Consider the following 23,543-nt stretch of genomic DNA (forward strand, 5'->3'; position numbering starts at 1 on the left):
CACTGGCCAATCCGAGCGCAGCGAACCGTGGGGTGGGCGGGGAAGCCGCGTTCGCAGCCTATCCAGAGGCGCAAAATCGCTTTCTGCGGGGCCCAGGAGCGCGCCCCTCCCCTGCCCCCACTCGGCCGGGAGCCGACTTCCTTCGATTGCGCGCGCGCGGAGCTGGTGGGAGGGCGCCCGCCGGGTCACGTGAGATGTTTAGTCCGCACTCTACAGGGGGCAGCCATTTTCTTAAAGGCTGTTCAGCTCGCGACAATTTCAGAGCACTGACGTGAAAAATCTGGGATGCTTTCGGGTCTAGTTATCAACTCTGGGAATGAGGCAGAAAGAAAACACGTCTACCACTCAGGCATAGGACTGTCCAGCTCAAGTGTCTTACTACTTCCAGGTCCCCCAATTTACTTGTTTCCTGGGTTCTTAGAAGTGATGAAGCAAACGCAGAGAATAGGGCCTAAGTCTATTAGAGACGTTTTTCCACCGGCGGGTCCTAGGCCAGGAGTCTTAGGGTATAAGTACATCTGGGTGAATGGAGTCCTGGTCCTTTAAGGGTGTGTGCCAAGGGGCGGAGTCTAGAGCGGAAGTTGTAAATCAGGGCTGAAGTCCGGCTAATGAAGGGCGGAAGTGGAGTGTCCAGGGTTGTAATTATGGCGCAGGAAGAGGAAGATATTCGAGATTACAATTTGACTGAAGAGCAGAAGGCAATCAAGGCCAAGTATCCTCCAGTCATTCGGAAATACGAGTGTGAGTAGGTGGCTCAGTTTTCTCATGCCCTCTTTCCTTGCCCAGGTCTTCTGGCCTCTCCGGCTTTACCCCATTAGGTGCTTCAGGCGTGATCCCATTTCGCCCTGTATTGTAGGTACGAGTCCGGGGGATGCTGGAGGAAAAACCCACCTGGTCTGAGAGGCGGGAACTGGGCTGCTGCGTCTACAGTCTTTTGAACTCTTTCTACATATACCTAGTCACATTTATCTTGTGGGAATTTTATCAGTGTATTCTAGAGATAACCATATTTCTAAGCATTTGCGGGGTTGTCTCCCCTACGTATCTCCCAACAGTGGGATGGTTAGAGCAGTGAATATACTTGTGCATCCTTTGTTTTGCACGTGTGCAAGTGTATCTGTAAATTTCCGATGTTACGTTGCTTTGTCAAAGGATATGTGCATTTTTAAGATTTTTATTTATTTATTTTGGAGGGAGGCAGAGAATCCCAGGCAGGCTCTGCCCTGTCAACCTCATGTTGGGGCTCAGTCCCATGAACCGCGAGATCATGACCTGCGCCAAAATCAGGAGTCCCACGCTCAATAGACTGAGCCACCCAGGCACCCCAAGATATGTGCATTTTTAACTTTAACAGTTTTTGCTAAATTGATCTCCAGTGATGTAACAGTTTATACTCTCACTGTCATTATGTGAGCGTGCTTTAGTCCTCACACTTCCGCCCATTTACTGCATTACCATACTTTGTCTTTTCCAGTTTAAATATTTTGTGATATTAGTTGCATTTTAATTTTTTTTAACATTTATTTATTTTTTGAGAGACAGAATATAAGCGGTACAGGGGCAGAGAGACAGGCAGACACAGAATCCGAAGCAGGCTCCGAAGCTGAGCTGTCAGCACAGAGCCAGACATGGGGCTCAAATTCAGGAACACAAGATCATGACCTGAGCCGAAGTCAAGATCATGACCTGAGCTGAAGTCAGATGCTCAACCGACTGAACCACCCAGGCACCCTGGCATTTTTCTTATTATAAGTGAAGTTGAACATACTTAAGTATGTTTGGAGCTATTTGTATGTCCATTTCTGGGATGTGTATATTCATATTTTGAACCCATTTTTCTATTGGATTGTTGGTCTTATTTTACTCTGCAGAAATTTATTTTTATGTAGTGAAATTTATTAACCCTTTTTATGACGTCTGGGTAGTCATACTTAGGAAGGCTTTGTCCACTCTAAGATTGTAAAACAATTCTGTGTTTTCTTGTACATTTGGAAATGAAAACTTTTTTTTTTTTTTTTTAATTTAAGTAAGCTCTGTGCTCAGTGTGGAGCTTGAACTCACCACCCTGAGTTCAAGAGTGGCATGCTCTACCAACTGAGCCAGCCAGGTGCCCTTGGAAATGCAAACTTACATTGAAGTATAATATACAGAAGAATGCACATACCATAAGTGAATGTTCACACACTGAATACACCTGTATACCTAATAACCATGTGGATAAACAATATTACAGCATCCTGTCTTATGCCCCTTTCCAATCACCACCGCCCTCCCCACTGCTCCCATTATCCTGACTTTTTTTTAAAGATTTTATTTTTAAGAAATCTCTACACCCAACATAGGACTCGAATTCACAACCCTGAGATCAAGAGTTGCCCATGCCACCAATTGAGCCAGCCAGGTGCCCCCCATTAACCTAACTTTTAACATCATAGATTAGCTTTGCCTGTTTTTGTTTTTGTTTTTTTATGTTTATTTATTTTGAGAGAGAAATAGAGAATTCCAAGTAGGCTCTACACTGGGGCTCAAACTCACAGTGAGATCATGCTGAGGCAAAATCAAGAGTCAGACGCTTAACCGACTAAGCCGCCGAGGTGCCCCTATTCTATCTTTTAATATGTTGTAGGACACTCTCCCCTCACTATTGGCCCCTTTCCTGCCATTCTTGTTTTGTTTTTTTTTCCTATATGTAGATAAACATCAGCTATGTGTAAATATATACAAAACTAGTATGATGACTTCCATCTGCACATCACCCAGCTTCAGCAATGATCAGTTAATGGTTTACCTTTTTTTATGTGTACCCTTATACCTCTATAGGGGAGGAAAAAAATCTTTCTCCTATACCCATCATACGTACATTGGCTGGGTCCCTACAAATCAGTTAGAAAAAACAAACTTATAAACACATGTGTTGCACATTCACCTGGAAGTATTTTTTTTTTAAGTTTATTTTGAGGGGTGCCTGTGTGGTTCAGTGGGTTGAGCGTCTGACTCGTGGTTTCGGCTCAGGTCATGGTCTCACGGTTCATGGGTTTGACCCTGTATCAGGCTCTGCGCTGGCAGTGCAGAGCCTGCTTCGGATTCTCTCTCTCTGCCCCCTTTGCTCTCTGTCTCTCTCAAAATAAATAAACTTAAAAAACATTTTTAAAATTATTTTGAGAGAGTGTGTGAGTGAGTGGAGGAAGGGCAGGGAGAGAGAAAGAATCCCAAGCAGGCTCTGCACGGTCAGCCCAGCCCAAAGTAGGGCTCAAACTCCCAAACAGCTGAAGTCAAGAGTCGGTTGCTTAACCGACTGAATCACCCAGGTGCCCCTCACATAGGAGTATTCAGTGATGAGTAACTTAAAGGGCTGGTTAGAACTTGAGCTTATATAGCGTCTTAACAGGAGCAGTAATTTTGTAGAGAAATGACAAGACAAAGGAAAAGCATTTTGTACTTCTGGGGCGGCCAATTGTGGGATGATAAATATATAGAAAACTAATGGAAGGTGAGGGCTAGTTAGGAAACTTTATTATGTAGATTCCTCTGGTGCTGACTGGGTGGATAAGGGTCTAGAGTTTTCTTTAATGATTGATTTCTGTCCTTGCTGATAGGCAAAGGGGAGCACCTTTATACATTTATGTTTTAGACATATAGTGGGAGGGCAGAGAGTTTTTCTTGTATCTTCTCTCATTTGTCTTCAACTCAAAATAATCTTTATACCTGAGTGGCATATTTCTGGCTACCTTTCACCTCCTTTTCATTTATTTTAAAGTAAACTGCAGATAGGGGCACCTGGCTGGCTTAGGAGGTAGAGCATGTGACTCTTGGTCTTGGTGTTGTGAGTTCTAGCCCCACAATGGGTATAGAGATTACTTAAATAAACAAAAACTTTTAAAAATAAAATAAACCACAGATAAAAAATACTATTGGTATTTTCTCAATCATATTAATTATAAATTTAGGGAGAATTAAAACTTTAATATTTATATTAGGATTTTTTTGAGGAATGGTGTATGCCTTTCCATTTTTCAAATCTTGTGTATCCTGAGAAGGTTATTTTTAGGTATTTCATCTTTTTTGCTTCTTTTCCTTTTTAAAAAAATGCTTATTTATTATGAGAGAGAGAGCGAGTGAGTGTGGGTGGGGCAGGAGAAGGAGAGAGAGAATCCCAAGGAGGCTCCATGCTGTCAGTGCAGAGCCTGACATGGGGCTCTATCTCACAAACCAGGAGATCACGACCTGAGCCAAAGTCAAGAGTTGGATGCTTAACTGAATGAGCCACCCAGGCACCCATCTGTTGTTATTTATTTATTTATTTTTTTACAGTAATGTCTTTGGCATTGTGGGACTCAAACTCATGACCCTGAGATCAGGAGTCACGTGCTCTACTCACTGAGTCAGCCAGGCCCCCACACCTTTTTTGTTTCTGATGTAAATGATCTTTTCTGCCCTGATATCATCTCTTGTCTATCCTGTTATTGACTATAATTGTGAAAGCTGCTGAGTTGTATAATTAATTTTTTACCCTGCTTCCTTATAGTATTCCCTTATAGTTAGTAAAATTTTCAGTTGATACCCAAGAGTATCCAAATTTTTTTCATCGTACACTTTGAATTTTGTGTGTTCAACTGTATTATAATAATATATGCATTATAAAACTCTGTTTTCTTTCCTCTAATACCACTTCTGACGTCAAGTGTGTGGTTTCTCCACATCAAGCAGTTTTCCAGTTCTCTGACACCAACTTGGGTATCAGTCAATTCAATTCTGTTCTGATCCTAACTCCCTGGAATTAACACAGACCCCACAGTTTAAGGGCTGAATTTCACAAGACTGCTTCCACTTCATATGGCAGCCCCAAATGGGGTACCCAAGCTACCCACACTTCTGCCTAATCAGTTGCAAATTCTGGTGTTCCCATACATTCTCCTCCCACTCCTCCTTGGGCTCAAGTTCAGTAATTTGCTAGAACAATTCACAGAACTCAGGTAACCATGCTTTACTTAGGTTTACCAGTTTATTATAGGGGATCCAACTGAGGAACAACCAGACGGATGCCATGCATAGAGCAAGGTATGGGGAGAGGGTCTGGAGCTTCCATGCCCCCTCTGGGCTTGTCGTCCTCCTAGCACATGGATGAGCTCACCAATGGGATGTTCTCCAAATCTCTTTAAGAGTCTATAACTCAGTCTCCTGCTCCACCCTCCACAGGCCAGGCACTCACACCTGGTGGTGAGGGGGTGGGGCTGGAAGTTCCTGCTCTTTAATCATGATCTTCCTGGTGACTGCCCCATTCTAAGGCTATCTAGGGACCTTACCCTGAGTCACCACCATGGCATAGATTCAGGTGTGGACAGAAGGTAATAATTAATGAATAACAAAACACTCATCACTCAGGAGAATCCAAAGGGTTTTAGGAGCTTTGCCAGAAACCAGGGACAAAGACCAAATATATATCTTTATTACACCACAGAAACATTCAGTAAATATAGCAATTAAGAATGAGAGAAAAGGGGCTCCTAGGTGGCTCAGTTGGTTAAGCGTCCGACTCTTGATTTTGGTTCAGATCATGATCTCCCCATTTGTGGGATGGAGCACTGTGTTGGGCTCTGTGCTGGGAGCCTGCTTAGGATTCTCTTTCTCTCTCTCTCTGCCCCTCCCCCTGCACACGTCCTCTCTCTCTCTCTCTCTCTCAAAATAAGCATTAAAAAGAATGAGAGAAGAAAAATAGTTTAACTTTTTAATTTGTACAGAAAAAACTTTTTGCTCAAAAATCCTGTCAATATTTTTATAGTATGTTTCATGATTGTATCTATGGAGAGGATCATATATGAATTACATTAATCTATTTCCTAATAACTGAATCCATGCATTCCAGGAATAAATCCCACTTGGTCATACTGGATTCTGCTTGGCAACATTTTGTACAGTCTTTGAATTGATGTCATGTGAGATTAGTCTGTATTTTCTCCCAGCTTCATTTCTTTCCATAGACCACCCCCAAATCTCTCCCCAAGCTTTTCCTGTAGCCCTGTTTTTTCCTTTAAGACTGTGTAGACAACCGTGTAGTTGTCATCTTATTGATTCATTCAGCAATATGATTGAACACCTGTTGTGTATCATGCATTGAACAAAAATTGGAAATAAGAGAATGAGCAAACACGTACAGAGCACCCTTAGGCTTTTGGCACTTACAATGTTAAGTCTTGTTTCCTTTGGGAATTCAGTCCAAGTTAAGTTTATTTCCTAGTCTCTCCTATGTTTCAGTTCTCAAAGTGTGACCCTTGGACCCCTGGGGTTCCCCAGACCCTTTCAGAGGATCTGTGATGTCAAAAAACTTTTGCAATAATACTGAGATACTTGCTCTTTCGCTGTGTTGGTATTTGTGCTGATGGTGCAAAAGCATTGGTAGGTACACCTGCTGTCCCCTTAGCACAAATTGAGGCAACACCAAACTGTACTGGTAACCACTTTATTCCTTAACCACTATGTACCTAAGGTTAAAAGAAAAAATCATTTTCACTTAGAGATGTCCTTGATGAATCAGTAAGGACTGTCAGTTTAATTAAATCTTGACCAGTGAGTACATGCCTTTTTAATGTTCTGTGAAACAGAATGGGAAATGTGCATACAGTGTTTCTGTTGCTTGTCAAGGTATTGATGATTACCTTGAGGAAAAGAACTTGTGTAATTGAGTTGTGAGCTGGTTTTTTGTTTTGGTTTTGTTTTTCATGGAAGACCCCCCCCCCTTTGTTTTCTTCCAAAGAAGGACTGAAAGATGTAGTGTTGTTATTCAGATAGGGGTATTTGGCAGATAATTTCTTTAAAACACTTCAAGGAAAAGAACACAATATTTGTTGGCAATGATAAAATTCAAGTATTTGAGTGAAATTCGAATTTTGGAAAACTTGTGTCTGTCATCATGAGCTTGACAGTTTCCTAGTACTAAAAGATCTTTCTGATGAGATTGGTGGTGATATTAACAAATATACACGGGGCACCTGGGTGGCGCAGTCGGTTAAGCGTCCGACTTCAGCCAGGTCACGATCTCTCGGTCCTTGAGTTCGAGCCCCGCGTCAGGCTCTGGGCTGATGGCTCGGAGCCTGGAGCCTGTTTCCGATTCTGTGTCTCTCTCTCTGCCCCTCCCCCGTTCATGCTCTGTCTCTCTCTGTCCCAAAAATAAATAAAAACGTTGAAAAAACAATAAAAAATAAAAAAACCAAATATACGTATATATGTAATTTCACTTCATATAATTAAATGTGTCGACATTACCTGTATAAATCAATGAACTAATATTTTTTCAAAAGACCAGTGCTTTGGTGTTATACCATCAGGCACAGATAAGATCCGTTCTAGGCACAAGATAGAGTTACGGATTTTAATGTTAGAGTGTATGAAAATTCATTATAACAGCTTCAAATTCCACATTGCATGTTTCTAGTTTCGGTATAGCATCATGGAAGATTATATATAGTTTTGTGAAAAGCTATTAAGATACTCCTCCCTTTTTCTCCTACATATATGTGAGGTTGATTTTATGTACGTGTTTCAACTAAATCAATATATTGCAACACATTGAAAGACATTCAAAATACTTACCTAAACGATGCTACTCTTCTCACTAAAGTTTTGGGGAAATATGGTTATTTTTTATAAAGGTATGCAATTTATGTTGAGTGAAATGGCTTTGTTTTTTATTGATTATTACTATTTTCTAAAGATTTTATTTTTAAGTAATCTCTATACCCAATGTTGGGCTAGAACTCAATCCTGAGATCAAGGGTCACATGTTCTACTGACTGAGCCAGCTATGTGCCCCAATTTTGTTGTTGTTTTTAAATGAATTAATAAGTATTTAAACGTTTTTTCGTTAAAATTTCTAGTATGGTTAACATGGACAGATACAACACATATAAATCAAACCTTTTTGGGATCTTCAATAATATTTGAGTAAAGGGTTCCTAAGACCAAAAATTTGAGAACTACTGGCCTATAGTAATCTGTCATTGTTCTTTCAAATTGTTTTTTAGAATCATTTTTTTTTTTTTTCAACGTTTATTTATTTTTGGGACAGAGAGAGACAGAGCATGAACGGGGGAGGGGCAGAGAGAGAGGGAGACACAGAATCGGAAACAGGCTCCAGGCTCTGAGCCATCAGCCCAGAGCCTGACGCGGGGCTCGAACTCCCGGACCGCGAGATCGTGACCTGGCTGAAGTCGGACGCTTAACCGACTGCGCCACCCAGGCGCCCTCAAATTGTTTTTTAAAATGGAGATATAATTTACATATGGTAGAAGTGCTCAGATCTTAAGTGTAGAGTCTGATAAGTTTTGATAAACATATATATCCATTTATGATTGGAGTGTATTATACATTGGATTGTAGAACATTTCCATCACCCTAGAAAGTTCCCTTTTGCTTTTTTTCCTATAAGCCTCCCCCCACCATGTCCTTACTTTGAGGCAGTTTGGATTTCTATTACCAGAGCATAATTTTGCCTATTTTAAAGTTTCACACAGTATAGATTCTTTTATGCCTGGCTTCTTCACTTAGTATCAAAGATAAACACAGCCAGACATTAAAGTGGTGAATGACTTTTTTTCAGTAATTATAGTAAAAGAAAGAACTGAACTCCATTCCAAATTTTGCAGAGGTGATGGGGCCTTTTAAAGGGAGAATTGAGAAGAGGGGAGGGCAGGGGCCTCATAGATTCAGAGAAGTGAAAAATTACAAACAGTTAGTCTGCGTAAATTCGATTAGGCCTGCAGGATTTGGTAACAGGCAGTTACGGAAGTTAGGATTCGATCCTCCCACTGAGACCAGGAGTCCTTTATGCTGATTACATTTCAAAGGAGTGGCTCTGGAGTCCTTGAGAAGGACCCTGCTGAGTTGTAAGAGATAAATATTCACAGTTGTAAGTCCTTTATAGTAAATGCTTTAAGAAAGGGAGGTTAAGGGCCTGTTGTTAGGTTTTGGTTGGAATGAACAATAAATTCTCCTGTCTGTGTAGCTCTTTCCCCCCCAGTAGGTAATCTAATGCTTTGGGGCCTGGGTGATCCTCGGAACTAGGCTTATGCTGCTAGAAGTCCAGCTGTACTAAAGTTTGATCACTTTTGTCACAGAGGAGTTTGGATAGAGGTGTTACATGCTGAGAGTTCTGCAGTTTTCACTTAATGTTTTTGAGATTCATGTTAATGCATGAGTCAGTAGATCACACCATTAAAAAAAATGTTCATTTATTAATTTTTGAGAGAGAGAGTGCAAGCGGAGGGGGGAGGGAGGACAGAGAGAGAGGAAGGGAGAGAATCCTAAAAAGGCTTCTTGCCGTGAGCGCAGGGCCTGTCGCGGGGCTCAGACCCATGAACCATGAGATCATGGCCTGACCCAAAACCAAGAGTTGGATTCTTACGGAACTGAGCCATCCAGGTGCCCCAGTAAGTCACACCATTTTATCGCTGAGTAGTATTGCATCGCATCTTTATCTGTTCTCTTATCGGTGAACTTTCGGTTTTTCATTTTGGGGAATCCACTACTGTGAGCATTCTGGACACATGCTTTCATTACTCTAAGGTTAATACCTGTCATTCTCTTTTAACTTCTTTATCATCTCTGCTGGTCATCTCTGGTGCCTAAAACATATTAAGTCCACGGGAATATTTTTGAGTGACTTGGAGAAGAATGTGAGCCTTGAGTGTCAACAAAAAACTGTGTTATGGTACAAAATCTACTACACTGGCACTCAGGACGTCTCAATTCTAGGCCCAACTTTGCCTCTAAACAACAGTAGTCTTTAACAAGTCCCACGATCTCTTCGGATTTCAGGTTTCTTCTTTTTAAAAAAAATTTTAAAGTAATGTCTACACCCAACATGGTCTCAAACTCACAACCCAAGGTCAAGAAGTCACGCGCTCTACAGATTGAGCCAGCCAGGTGCCCCAGTTTTCTTCTTGTCCGTGAGGGAATTATATTAAATGAGCTGCAAGGCTTCCTTCTAGCCTGAATATTCAATGATCTAAGTAGGAAGAACTGACAGAAGTCATGATAACAGTGAAGAGTAGACTGAAATGTTGGGATAACAGATCCAGTGGGAGTTTGCTGTAGTAGCAGGTGTTGCTTTCAGGTGTTTCTGTGGGGATAATCAGGAAGAAGCTCATAAACATCGTGTTGAGTTTACTTTTTTTTTAAATTTTTTAATGTTTGTTTACTTTTGAGAGAGAGAAAGCACGAATGTAGGGGCACAGAGAGGGAGACAGAGGATCTGAAGCGGGCTGTATGCTGACAGCAGAGAGTCCGACACGGGACTCCCAACTCAGTGAACCGTGAGATCATGACCTGAGCTGAAGTCGGACACTTAACCGACTGAGCCACCCAGGCGCCCCTACTTTTTTTTTTTCAATAATTTATTTATTTTTGAAAAAGAGAGCAAGAAGAGGAGGGGCAGAGAGAGAGGGAGACAGGATCTGAAGCGTGCCTGTGCTGACAGCAGTGAGCCTGAGGGGGGCTCGAACTCTTGAACCCCGTGAGATCATGACCTGAAACAGAGTTGAATGCTCAACTGACTGAGCCATCCAGGCACCACAGAAGGATAATATTCTTAATAATGAACTAGAGTTTCTTGTGACTTGCAAGTCAAGTTCAATGACATATGTGTTTTCCCCTCTCTCCCTCAGATTTGGATCATACGGCAGATGTCCAGTGAGTATACCTGCAATTTATGTCTTTGAAATCATGTTCTTAAATAGGAAGTCCGATGTTTTAATCTCGATGTCCCTAATTTTATTTTATTATTTATCTATTTATTTTTTAAAGTTTATTTATTTTGTGAGGCAGGGAGAGAGAATGTGCACACAGATGCACACACAACCCAGGGAGGGACAGACAGCGAGGGAGAGGGAGAATCCTCTCTGTCAGCACCGAGCCTGACGTGGGGCTCAGACCCACGAACTGTGAGATCATGACCTGAGCTGAGATCAAGAGTTGGACACTTAACCAACTGAACCACCTAGATGCCCCTTGATGTCCCTAATTTTAATTTTCTCTTCCTATTTTCGTTCCTTTACAACATGAAAATGATGGTTTAAAAGAACCCAGTTTCTGTGCCATTAAATTGATTGCTGCCTTTGGTTTTGTATTTACCATGCTAATTTTATTTTGACTTTGCTGTCAAGTTTTCTCTCTTGCTCTCTTGAATTTTATTACACAGGGCATAAATGTATTTCTTTAGGTTACATGCGTGGGGAGATACTCTGGAGGAAGCATTTGAGCAATGTGCAATGGCCATGTTTGGTTACATGACAGATACTGGGACGGTGGAGCCCCTCCAAACACTAGAAGTAGAAACCCAAGGTAACCAATTTGTTTTCAGGGAAGAAATTGTTATGCAAATGTGCAGTGTTGTACATGATTTCAGTATATTTTCACAATAAGAGCAACTAAATTAATTATGAGCTTGTTCTTCCTCTTTTCAGCTAGCCTAAGAAATTCATTACACTTTTAAATTCAAACAAGTTTTTAGAGAGGAGAATCATTAAACATCATACTGTCATGGTTCTTCTTGATCCTGTGTAGGAGATGACTTAGAGTCTCTTCTGTTTCACTTTTTGGATGAGTGGCTTTATAAGTTCAGTGCTGACGAATTCTTCATACCCCGGGTAAGCAACGTTTTTTCTTTTTTACTGAGCAAACGGGTTCTAGTTCAGATTTTAAGAGAACAAATGATTGAGAATAGAATGTGTGATGCAAAACCAAGCCATACAGATCCTAAGATGATACTGATTTGTAGAAAACAGGGACTCCTTGGTTAATCTGCCTTTGCCTATGTATATGCATCTTGTAATATTTAGATCTCTTACCATATACTTGTCACTAATCAGGATTGTGTGATAAGAATGCACCTGCTGTCTTCACCCACACTTTTTATGTCTCCCTAGTTTGAGCTATATTTATGTCCATCCATATGTTCCTTTGTCCCTTGTGAAATTTAGCAACTCTGCCATGTTGGCCTAAATTTAAAAATTGCTGTCAGTTTTCCTTAACATGAAAAAGGAAAATCCAAATGGAGATTGCCTGTTGCCATCAGCCTCTAGAAGGGAATCTATCTCAACATCACTGTTACCTAACACACAGCGCCTTGCTTCCATAATCACTCCATTCTCTCCCTTCCCAGCTATGCTACATACACTCCTCTAACTGGTCCCTTGTCCTGCAGAGTTCAAGAGCCTACAGTGTTAGTTAAAAATGGGCCAAGAACGATTGAAATCCTGTATCATTCTATTCTATTTTACAGAGAAAGTTCTTGACTCCTGTTTTTAGAGTGTACATTTTTCAAGAACGTTTCTCTTCACTATATAAGAAAAAAACCTTATTTCCTTGAAATATATTTAGTTTGTTGTTCTACTTTAGTTAACATTTTAATTTTCTTTGCTTCAGGGAAGTTGTACATTGTTATTTTCTAGGAAAGGGGACAACCTAGACATATTTTTGTTAATTAAAGTATAACTGACATACAATATTATGTCAGTTTCAGGTGTACAACATAGTGTTTTGACAGTTATTAGACATGTTTTAGTAGATGGTCTATTGTGAACATTTTTTTAAATTAAATTTTCTTTTCCTCTTTAGGAAGTGAAGGTACTTCATATCGATCAAAGAAATTTCAAATTACGGTCAATTGGGTATGTTTTGAAGATCTTTTTAAGTAACAAGCCATGAAAGATGTTAAAATTATATTCTTCACTGAACGTACTGGGCAGGAAGACAGAAATGTTAAGTCAGAGGTCCCATTGCAGCCCAGTGGGCCTCTGCAGATTAAGCTTTGTGAACCCTAGGAGCAAGGGCTTTGGTCCTCAGCTTTGGAAGACCAGAAATGTGTCAGAACAGAGTTAATTTTGGTTCTTAAACCTGATTCCCAATTTATTGATTTTTTTTTTTATGTTTATTTATTATTGAGAAAGAGAGAGAGTGCAAGCCCAGGAGGGACAGAAAGAGAGGGAGACACAGAATCTGAAGCAGACTCCAGGCTCTGAGCTGTCAGTACAGCAGAGCCCAATGCAGGACTCGAACCCACGAACTGTGATCATGACCTGAGCCGAAGTCAGATGCTTAACCAACTGAGCCACCCAGGCACCCCTGGTTTGTTTTGTTTTGTTTTGTTTTGTTTTGTTTTTAAGATTTATTTTAGAGAGAGTGTGAGTAGGGTAGAGGGGCAGAGAGAGAGAATCATAAGCAGGCTCCATGCTCAGTGTGAACCCCACGTAGGGCTCAGTCCCACAGCCGTGTGATCATGAACTGAGCTGAAATCAAGAGCCGTATACTCAACCAGCTGAGCCACCCAGGCTCCCCTCTTTTAGGTTATTTCTATGTAAAGCCTATTTTTTCCACTTCATGTTGAATTTGATTCATTTCTTTTTTCTTTTTGTAAAGTGAGGTCTTTTATTCTCCTCCCTCCTTTTTTTTTTTTTTTAATGGGTATGGAATCAGCCTTATCCAAGGGTATTTAGCTAATAAATGGTTGAACAGAAATTTAAAACTTTGTTCTTTTCACTACCAATACTGCTTCTCCAACTGTGATCTCTAGCCACATTCATCTTGAAGGGAGAGAAGATACTTATCCCGGGTTCTAGGAAAGTACCCTTCTAGGGCCTTCTATACACAGACCATGGACACTTTTTCAAAAGTTATAAAATAAGAGCATATTACAGAATGTAGTATTTTGCCTCTGTGATACTCAGGCCTACTTTCTCCAGTGGGAGATAGTATTTAAATCATTGTATAGCCTTGAGTACAGTGAAAATTTTAATTTTTTTTTTTTAACGTTTATTTATTTATTTATTTATTATTATTTTTTTTTTAATTATTTTTTTTTTTCAGCGTTTATTTATTTTTGGGACAGAGAGAGACAGAGCATGAACGGGGGAGGGGCAGAGAGAGAGGGAGACACAGAATCAGAAACAGGCTCCAGGCTCTGAGCCATCAGCCCAGAGCCCGACGCGGGGCTCGAACTCACGGACCGCGAGATCGTGACCTGGCTGAAGTCGGACGCTTAACCGACTGCGCCACCCAGGCGCCCCACGTTTATTTATTTTTGAGACAGAGAGAGACAGAGCATGAACAGGGGAGGGTCAGAGAGAGGGAGACACAGAATCTGAAACAGGCTCCAGGCTCCGAGCTGTCAGCACAGAGCCCGACGCGGGGCTCGAACTCACAGACTGCGAGATCATGACCCGAGCCGAAGTCGGCCGCCCAACTGACTGAGCCACCCAGGCGCCCCAAGTACAGTGAAAATTTTAAACATGCTGCTGTATTTATTTATTAAAAACTTTTTTCTAATGTTTATTTTTGAGAAAGAGACAAAGCATGAACAGGGGAGGGGCAGAGAGAGAGGGAGACACAGAAGCTGAAGCAGGCTCCAGGCTCTGAACTGTCAGCACAGAGCCTGATGCGCGGCTTGAACTCACTGACCATGAGATCATGACCTGAGCCGAAGTTGGCTGCTCAACTGACTGAGCCACCCAGGTGCCCCTATTAAAAACATTTTTTAATGCTTATTTTTGAGAGAGAGCACAGGTGCATGAGTGGGGGAGGGGCAGAGAGAGGGAGACACGGGGGCAGAGAGGGAGACGCAGAACTACAAACAGTCTCTAGGCTTCATGCTCTGTGCTGTCAGCACAGAGCCAAATGCGCGGCTCTAACTCACGAACCATGAGATCATGACCCGAGTCGAAGTTAGACGCTTAACTGACTGAGCCACCCAGGTGCCCCTCAAACTGAAATTTAAAGCCCCTTATCCCTCCCATCTCTTTTGGCCTTCTCATATCTTAACCACATTTATAAGATTTATTTTAAAATATGTAAAGAGAGAACAGGTATTAAATCCTGGAAGTCTAAATCATTTTTTAATTTTCCTTCTTAAGGTGGGGAGAAGAATTTTCATTGTCCAAGCACCCTCAGGTATGTTTAAATCCAGCCATTAAGAACATTTTTTACCTTCTTACCATAAAGTTAGTATATGCCAGTAAACTTTAGTGAGTTCTAACAAATTGGTGTGAAGTAAGTGGTAAGTTTTCCTCAGGCTTCCCTGACCATGTTATGTTTAAACGCTGATTCCACACATCTGATTTGGTGGATTAGGAGTCAGCACTTGGGCTCCAGGGTCAGGTTTGTTATAGATTTTTATGGGGTTTAAAAGTCCCTTTGCCTTTTCAAGCTTCTGTATCTCTTCCTGTGATGAAGGTTTTAGACTGAATGTTCTCTAAAGTACCTTCTACTTTCTGTGCTTCTCCGGATTCTGTATTTGCCAACCTGTATGACTCCACTCTATATCAGTCAAATCTGTATATAGGAATAGCGGGAGGCAAATTTTTTCTGTAAAGGGCTAGATAATGTTTAAAGCTTTGTGGAACAAGAGTGATAGAAGAACAATATTTAGCTCCTTTATTGTATCACTATAGCCACCATAGACAATACATAAACGAATGAATGTGGTTGTATCCCAATAAAACTTCATGGACATTGAAATTTCAATTTCATATCGTTTTCAAATGTCATGAGGTATTCTTTTGTGGTTTTTTTCCCCCCCAACCATTTAGACATGTAAAAACCATTCTTAGGTGGTAGGACTATACAAAACCAGGTGGCAGCCTGGGTTTGCCCTGTGATTTGCAAGTTGCTGACCCTTGTGTTTAGGCCAAAGAGACCTAAATTAGTTGAGAGTGACTGGGAAGTCCTGGTTGCTTCTAGTAGCTGCAGTATCATTTCTTCAAGCACAACATAATGAAATGAAGCCTGATGAGGGAACTTTGGGAGAGAAGCTTAAAAAGAGAGAAACCGCTAGAAGGGAGCATGTGAATTACAATACCAACGACACGTGGAATTTTCTTTTGAACATCTTATGTGTGAGGTATATATTAGACATCTAAATGGAAATGTCTCATAATAGGCATTTGCCTATAGGATGTCTTATTCAGGAGATAGCTATCTCTGCAAACATAAATCTGGGAGCCGCCACTGAGCAGAGGATATCTATAGCCATAGGATTAGATGAGATTATGTCGGAGGGAGTATAGATAAGAGAGAGTATAGAGGGGACTGAGCCCTGGGGTACTAAGTTTGGAAGAGACAGAGCCAAAAAGTAAAAGACAAGGAGAACCTCATGAAAGGGAGCAAAAGAAAAGGGGGTGCCCTTAAAGCCGGATATCTAATGATCTTGAGACCGCTCAGAGGTTGCGTAAGATGAGGATTGAGAATTATCCATGGGTTTACTAATCAGTGGAAAGATACATGGGTCAAAGAGAGAATGAAAGATAGGAAAGTGGAGGCAGTGTATTGAGACAGTTCTTTTGAAGAGTTTGAAAAGGGGAACAAATAGAACAGTACTAGCCAGAGGGGAATGCGGTTGGAAAGGGAGCAGTTTGTGTGTGTGTGTGTGTGTGTGTGTGTGTGTCTTGTTTTAGCTACAAGGTTTGTAGCACCAGCATAGGCTGTGTGGAAGTGATCTAGGAACTTGGGGCAAATTGATCATGCTGGAGAGGAAGAGAATAATTTCAGAACAAAGACCTTAAGTTTTGGTAAAGGGGGGTGTGGGGTGGTGTGTTCAGGTACAGGAGCTGATCTTCTGATAGGAGCAGGGACGGGCTGTTCATTGTAATAGGAGGAAAGGCTAATGTGAGTACGGATGGAGAAGATAAGTCACTTCTTACTGATTGCTCCTGTTTTCTCTAGGAGGCCTGGTGTGAGGGTGAGAATGAGGGAGGAATCCTAGAGGTGAAGATGGAAAGTAATTGTTTCAGAGACTGAGCAAGGGAATTTAGTGGCAAATGTAGGATGACTAGTCAGTGCTGAGTGCCCTTTTGAGATTGTGGATGTGATTTAAAGTGACACCACTTAGTATGGTGTGTGCTGCCGTAGGCAGAAAGTTGAATTTGATTTAGGTTGTGGTTTCACCGGGTGATTATGGCGGAGGGAAAAAAGCAAAGGTGGGTGCCATTCAGATCCATCTGGGAAACGTTCAGATTTCTTTCGTGCCATAGAGCTAGCAAATGCCAGTTGCCTATTGCTGGCTATGTTTTGTGCTGCAAAGAATTATTGTAGATTCTTTTCTAGAATGGGAAGGAACCAAGAGAACATCTAATCCTGTGGTTTTAAACCAGGGCAGGCGAGGGGGGATTGTCATGTATCAGAAACATGTGGAGAGAGAACCCAGGAAGTAAAGTGAGTTGGCAGCTGAGGAGGAGAGGAGTCTGTGTTCCTAGGCCCCAGGTTAGACTATAAGGAGGAGGTCCTGAGAAGGAGCTCTGAGCCAGACCGTAGGAAAGCTTTGGGCTCCTCGACTCAGTCCACTTGGTAAATGAAAAAGGGGATGCTGGAGAGGTCAGCCAGCCTCCTTATCCAGGTGGAAACAAAGCCAGGATTAGAGCTTCATCTCTTACCTCCCAGTCAGCGCTCTTTCCCTGTGCACAATGTGGCTTCTCATTTTTACCGGATGACTGTACAATGCTGTACAAATAACTGCTTGTATCACGTGAGTTTTTAGTTTTTCAGAATAATAGTAAAATTTGGCCTTTCTGCCTATTGTTGTAGAGTTACTGATCCTGAGTTTGATTTTCATTTTTTCCTATTTGTTGTTTCTCTAACCCCAACTTTAGGGCACTGAAGTCAAGGCAATAACGTACTCAGCAATGCAGGTCTATAATGAAGAGAAGCCAGAAGTTTTTGTGATCATTGACATTTAAGATACCAAAAAAAAAAAGAAAAACCCCCTCCTATGAAGAACTGTTTTTTCTCTTCTTTTTAAGAAGATACCATGATACCATGATATAAATTCTACAGTATCTGTTGATATATGGAGATTTGCAGAACAGAACTTTTTTTTTTTTTTTTTAACGTTTATTTTCGAACTAGAGAGAGTGTGAGTGGAGAAGGGACAGAGAGAGACAGACAGAAGATCCGAAGTGGGCTCTGCACTGACAGCACAGAGCCCGACGTAGGGCTCAAATTCATGAACCGCAAGATCATGACCTGAGCCAAAGTCAGACACTTAACCAACTCAGCCACCCGGGCGCCCACAGAACAGAACTTTTTAACTTAAAGTGTGACTTTCAGAAATGGAACATCAAGGTGCAGGTTTGGTCCGTGTTACGCAAATACTCAAACTTTAAAGAATTCTTCAGGTGGCAAGTATGGCTTCTCATCTCTTAGTCCCCTGCTGTAGTAGCACCCTTCTAGTGAAACGTCCTGCCTGGTCCCCAGAGGGACCAACGGTGTCACCAGCAGCCCAGGATACTCTGAACCTTCCATAGTCTTATCGAATTCAGTTTGAAAAAAAATATATAATTTGAGAAATCCTACAACCAGGACTTTGCTTTTTTCTGAATTGGTTAACACATATATTTTCTATATATACATTAAGAGAGGTTTTGTTTTAGATTTCCTGTGGGACAGAGCCATCCTGTATGCCACTCGGTTTTCTTAGAAGAAATAATTATAGTTGGAACATTTGGAAGACTTCTCTAGAAAGAGTCCTGAGTTTCTCTCTTTCTCACTATTTTAAAGCACTAATGTATGGACACTTTTCCTATTTTCTCGTAAGAACAAGTCAGTGCCCTTACAAATGAGCCCCTTCCAGGAGTGCCTGGGTGGCTCGGTCAGTTAAGTGTCAGACTTCAGCTCAGATCATGATTCTCACTGCAGTTCATGGGTTCGAACGTTGTATCAGGCTCTGTGCTGACAGCTTGGAGCCTGGAGCCTGCTTCAGATTGTGTCTCCCTCTGTCTCTGCTCCACCCCTAGTCTCACTCTGTTTCTTTCTTTCTCTCAAAAAATAAATAAACATTAAAAAAATTTTTAAATAAAAAAATGGGCCCTTCTAATGTGATTTTATATTAAAGCCCATATATTTATACAGTTGGAGAAGAAAAGTGTTTTACATTTCTTTGTGTTTTTCTAAGTTCTTCATTGTGGAAAAAAACCACGTTAAAAATGATCTAAACTTCTCAAAGTTGGTAATGTAATGAAACTGCTTCTGTTTGATTTGCAACATTATTCTGTTCTCTATTCATTGATTGAGGTATTTGTTGCCACCACAAGAATTTGCAAAGTTGCTATTTATTCGCACATACAGGAGAAAAGATTGCCACTGGGTGGTGCCAGATACCATTACGGCATGCTAAACTTGACCTAAAACGAAATGGTGAGCTTCCGAAGTGTTCTCAGCACTGTATCTTTTGCTAGCTCTCTAGAAAATAGAGCTAATGGAGACTAGGCCAAGAGCCTACCATTTAAATAGTAGTTCTTGCAGTGAATACATAGCAGGATCACTGGGGTGGTGTTTCTTCCCCTTCTTTATTTTGAGGTACATTTTATTTGAATTGTGGCCCTCTAAGCAAAAACTGTCTAGAAGAACCTCTCTGCCTTTTGTCAGGGTGAATTTCCAGGCTAACCCAGGTCCCTTTTTTTCATAGACCCCTTTGTATATCATGTGCTATTTGGGACATTGATTGTGAAAATGAGCAGGAGGATATTGTGAGTCCAGTGGAAGAGCTGAATCCAGAATAAGAGCTCTTGGGATGTATTAAGCCAAGTAGGGTATAGTCTTGACTGGGAAAAAAATGGGTAACTGCACCTCTTACCACCAGTGCTGTGTAATGGGGTTCAGTAAAAGCAAGTCAGTTTTAATTACACAATACGAATTCTATTTCCTTTTATTTATAATAAATTTATAATTTATTAACTGTTTTATGTGAATTTTAAAATGCAGTTTGTGGGGCGCCTGGGTGGCTCAGTCGGGTAAGCGTCCGACTTCAGCTCAGGTCATGATCTCGCGGTCCGTGAGTTCGAGCCCCGCATCGGGCTCTGTGCTGACAGCTCAGAGCCTGGAGCCTATTTCAGATTCTGTGTCTCCCTCTCTCTCTGGCCCTCCCCCGTTCATGCTCTGTCTCTCTCTGTTTCAAAAATAAATGTTAAAAAATAAAAATAAAAAAAATAAAATAAAATGCAGTTTGTGTTAGGGGTGCTTGGGGGGCTCAGTCGGTTGAGCGTCTGACATTGGCTCATGTTATGATCTCACAGTTTGTGAGTTTGAGCCCCATGTCGGACTCTGTGCTGACAGCTCAGGGCCTGGAGCCTGCTTCGGATTCTGTCTACCTCTCTCTCTGCTCCTTCCCTACTCACACTCTGTCTCTCTTTCAAAAATAAATATTAAAAAAACTTTTTCTTTTAAATGCAGTTTGTGTTCATTTTTAAATATGCCAAAATGAAGATACCCAGTGGAAGAAAAATGAGTATGTTAACTTTTGTGTGTGAAGTTGGCATTCTTGACCCAGCAGCAGCACACAATTTATTTGTTCATTTTTGTTTTTTTATTGAGATGGTCATACAGTCTCCCCTGCCGCCCCCGACTCTTAGTTTCAGCTATGTCTTGGCCTCGGGAGCATATTTTTCTCCTACCATATAACATTCCCACTCATTGTCACTTTTGTGTCTTATTCTCCTATCTGGGCTGTCTTGCCCTTTTCCGAAAACATGAACAGCACATCCAGTGCCCAAGGAGTCACAGAAGTAATGAGAGTGAACTGTGGGTGTTTGGCTGAAGATTTATGCAGTAGCTACGGGGGCAGCTGCCTCACAGCTCTTGCCCTTATTGCTACTGTGAATACAGGCCTAGTGCTGCACTTTTCGTGACACTCCACAATTGGGATTTTTATGTGAAAGTCCCAAGTTTGGGGAAAGAAGAAAAAAAACTATAGATCATCACAATGGGAAAATGCAGGCTGAATCTCGTCCACAGGTTGCTGGTTGGAAAGTCCTGCTTTAAAGCACAGCTCAAGGGGCGCCTGGGTGGCTTAGTTGGTTAAGCGTCCGTTGATTTCGGCTCAGGTCATGATCTCACAGTTTGTGAGTTCGAACCCCGCCTCAGGCTCTGCTAAGGAGCCTGCTTGGGATTCTGTCTCCTGATTTCTCTGCCCCGCCCCCGCTCGCACGCGATCCCTCTCAAAATAAAAACATAAACTTCAAAAGAAATATTAAAAAAAAAAAAAAGCTCAAGTCCCATTTTCTTGAGGCCTTCCTAATATTCTAGCCTTCTGTGGTCTTTATGTCTCCCTAGTTAGCTTTAAAGATTTGCAGCCTTAATGTTTTAATTGTTCAGTGTTTGCTAGGCTCATCCCTCTAAACAGAAGGAGTGCTTCCCGATGGCACATAACGGATGGTCCATCACCGCCTGGTGGTCTCTGGGTTAAGCATCTTGGAACTGCATCAAACTCAAGCAGAGCTTGAGCTCTGAGAGATCAGCTCCTTGAGCAGATCTACAAAAGTGTAAGATTGCAAGTCACAAGCCTCAATTTCTAGCCCTCACTCTGCTGTCTAACCTTGGACCTGCTTCCCCATCTGCATATTATAAGTGTTAGTGGGGCACCTGGGTGGCCCAGTTGGTTGAGCTTCTGACTGGCTTAGGTCATGATCTCGTAGTTCGTGAGTTTGAGGCCCACATCGGGCTTGTTGATGTCAGTGCACACACTGCTTCGGATCCTCTGTCAACCTCTGTCTCCTTCCTGCATGGGCTCTGTCAAAAATAAACATTTAAAATAAGGAAACAAATGAAACGGAGTGTTAGTGATTCCTGAACTTTCCAGTTTTAAGTTTCTGTGATCCTGTATACTGTATTTTAAACAAGTGAGCTGAGAACGAGCAGGTTTCTGCAGTTTCTGTTTGTTTAGGTCCAAAGCACACCCATCAGCATCTTCTCATTCACTCTTATCAGACAGCCTTTGTTGTGAGTATGGCTGGATGTGCTCTGATGGCAGCGATTTGCCGTAGTGGACATTCCATAGTGGCATGGTGACATTTTCTCACTGGTGTCTCTTCCTCCCAAGTGGGCTAAGTGGTTATCTGTCTCTGTGACCACTTTGCCAATTCTCTTTCCACTTTGTTACTTTGCCACTTGGGCTTTGGAAGAAAATGTTCAAGAAGGGTGGAAAAAGAACAATTTATACCCTCCTCAAGGTGAGGCATGTGCACTGAGTGAACTAGAATTCTGGCCCGTCCCCACCTCTGAAGTCTGAGCTTCAATCAGAAGGCTTTGAGGATTCCAGATTGAGACCGAGGATTCTGTTTCTTCGTCTAAGAAACCAGGGAATTGGAAAGGATGTCCTCCAAAAGCTTTCAGAGCAAATATCCACAGAACTTAGTGACTATAGTACTTTATCAATGTTGTTGCCCATCTAATGTACATAAATAATTTTTATTTTGTTACCTATCAAATGAACGATGTCTAATTCTGGACATGCAAGAAAGTACTCTTAGGAAAAGGGCCAACATATTTATTTTGTCATAAACGCATATCCAGGACTGGTCTGTGTGAAGTATTTTCCCAAGTGCTTTCAGTATGTTTCCCATTTGTCCTTACAGTATTTTTTTCTTTTCTTCCTTTTTTTAGAGAGCGTGCACATGAGTCGGGGAGGGGCAGAAGGAGAGAGAGAATCTTAAGCAGGCTCTATGCCCAGCGCATGGGTTTATGACCTGAGCCAAAATCAAGAGTCAGACGCTTAACCGACTGAGCCACATAGGTGTTCCATGTTCTTCCAGTATTTCTATATGTGGTATCTGCATTTTACAAACATGGAAATTAGTAACACCTAGAACCACCTGGCTGTATGACTCTCTTCATTGTCTTCATACCATATCCTTTAATATATAACAAATCACATTTATGTAATGATCCTCTGAGGTTAGTATAGCAGCCATCACTCACATTTTATATATAAGGAAACACTTCATGTTTGGGTGATATTTCTAAGGTACAACCCAAAAAGAGATCACTGACAAAGATTGTGCCACTTTCTCTGACATTTATTCTGAAAGTTCAAAAGTTAATGTTATTTAGCAGAGACATTTGAACTATAGAAACATCTGGTTTCCTAGGACAAGACAGTAAAGAATGGTGGATTTCTACTGTTTCTTCCCACTGTCAAATAAATATACAACTGTGTGTGTGTGTTTTAATTTATATCTATATATTAAATTTTTTAAACATTTATTCATTTTTCAGAGACAGAGACAGAGCATGAGTGGGGGAGGAGCAGAGAGAGAGGGAGACACAGAATCCGAAGCAGGCTCCAGGACTGCTATCAGCACAGAGCCTGACGTGGGGCTTGAATTCACAGACTGCAAGATCATGACTTTAGCTGAAGTCGGATGTTTAACGGACTGAGCTCCCCAGGTGCCACTATATCTATGTATTTTTAAGTAGACTCCACACCCAATGTGGGGCTCGAACTCATGACCCCAAGATCAAGAGCTGTACGCTTCACTGCCTAGGCCAGCCAGGCCCCCGTGTGTGTTTTTTAAACTGCTTCCAAGTATAACTGTTAAGGTCATTAGAGTCATGGATTCTGATGCTGACTCTGTCATTCATGAACTGTAGGACTTCAGGAAATTTCCTTAACCTATCTGAGGCTTAGTCTCCTTGACTCTGAAATGGGGAGGGTGACCACTGACAGACCAGGTTGCTGTGCAATACCCCAGCATCACTGGGGTCATTAAGAATCTTATTTTGTAAATGAA

The 23,543-nt window shown here is 41.5% G+C and overlaps 1 protein-coding gene across 2 annotated transcripts; it reads left to right on the top strand.

The window, feature by feature from the left end:
- Positions 1-593: 593 nt before the first annotated feature.
- On the top strand, positions 594-17,918 carry ZBTB8OS (zinc finger and BTB domain containing 8 opposite strand). Of its 2 annotated transcripts, none has more exons than XM_047084768.1 (7): positions 594-741; positions 10,659-10,683; positions 11,213-11,334; positions 11,557-11,639; positions 12,610-12,662; positions 14,901-14,937; positions 17,631-17,918. In XM_047084768.1, exons 1-7 carry the CDS (start codon positions 609-611, stop codon positions 17,715-17,717), a joined length of 540 nt encoding a protein of 179 aa, XP_046940724.1. In that variant the 5' UTR covers positions 594-608; the 3' UTR covers positions 17,718-17,918. The 2 variants fall into 2 exon arrangements, with proteins under 2 accessions (XP_046940724.1, XP_046940725.1); XM_047084769.1 differs by having other exon boundaries at positions 674-745.
- Positions 17,919-23,543: the final 5,625 nt, after the last annotated feature.

This window comes from Lynx rufus, unplaced genomic scaffold (genome assembly GCF_022079265.1).
Source record: "Lynx rufus isolate CCGP_SWC_20201006 ecotype Redwood Valley unplaced genomic scaffold, mLynRuf1.p SCAF_2, whole genome shotgun sequence".
NCBI lineage: Eukaryota > Metazoa > Chordata > Mammalia > Carnivora > Felidae > Lynx > Lynx rufus.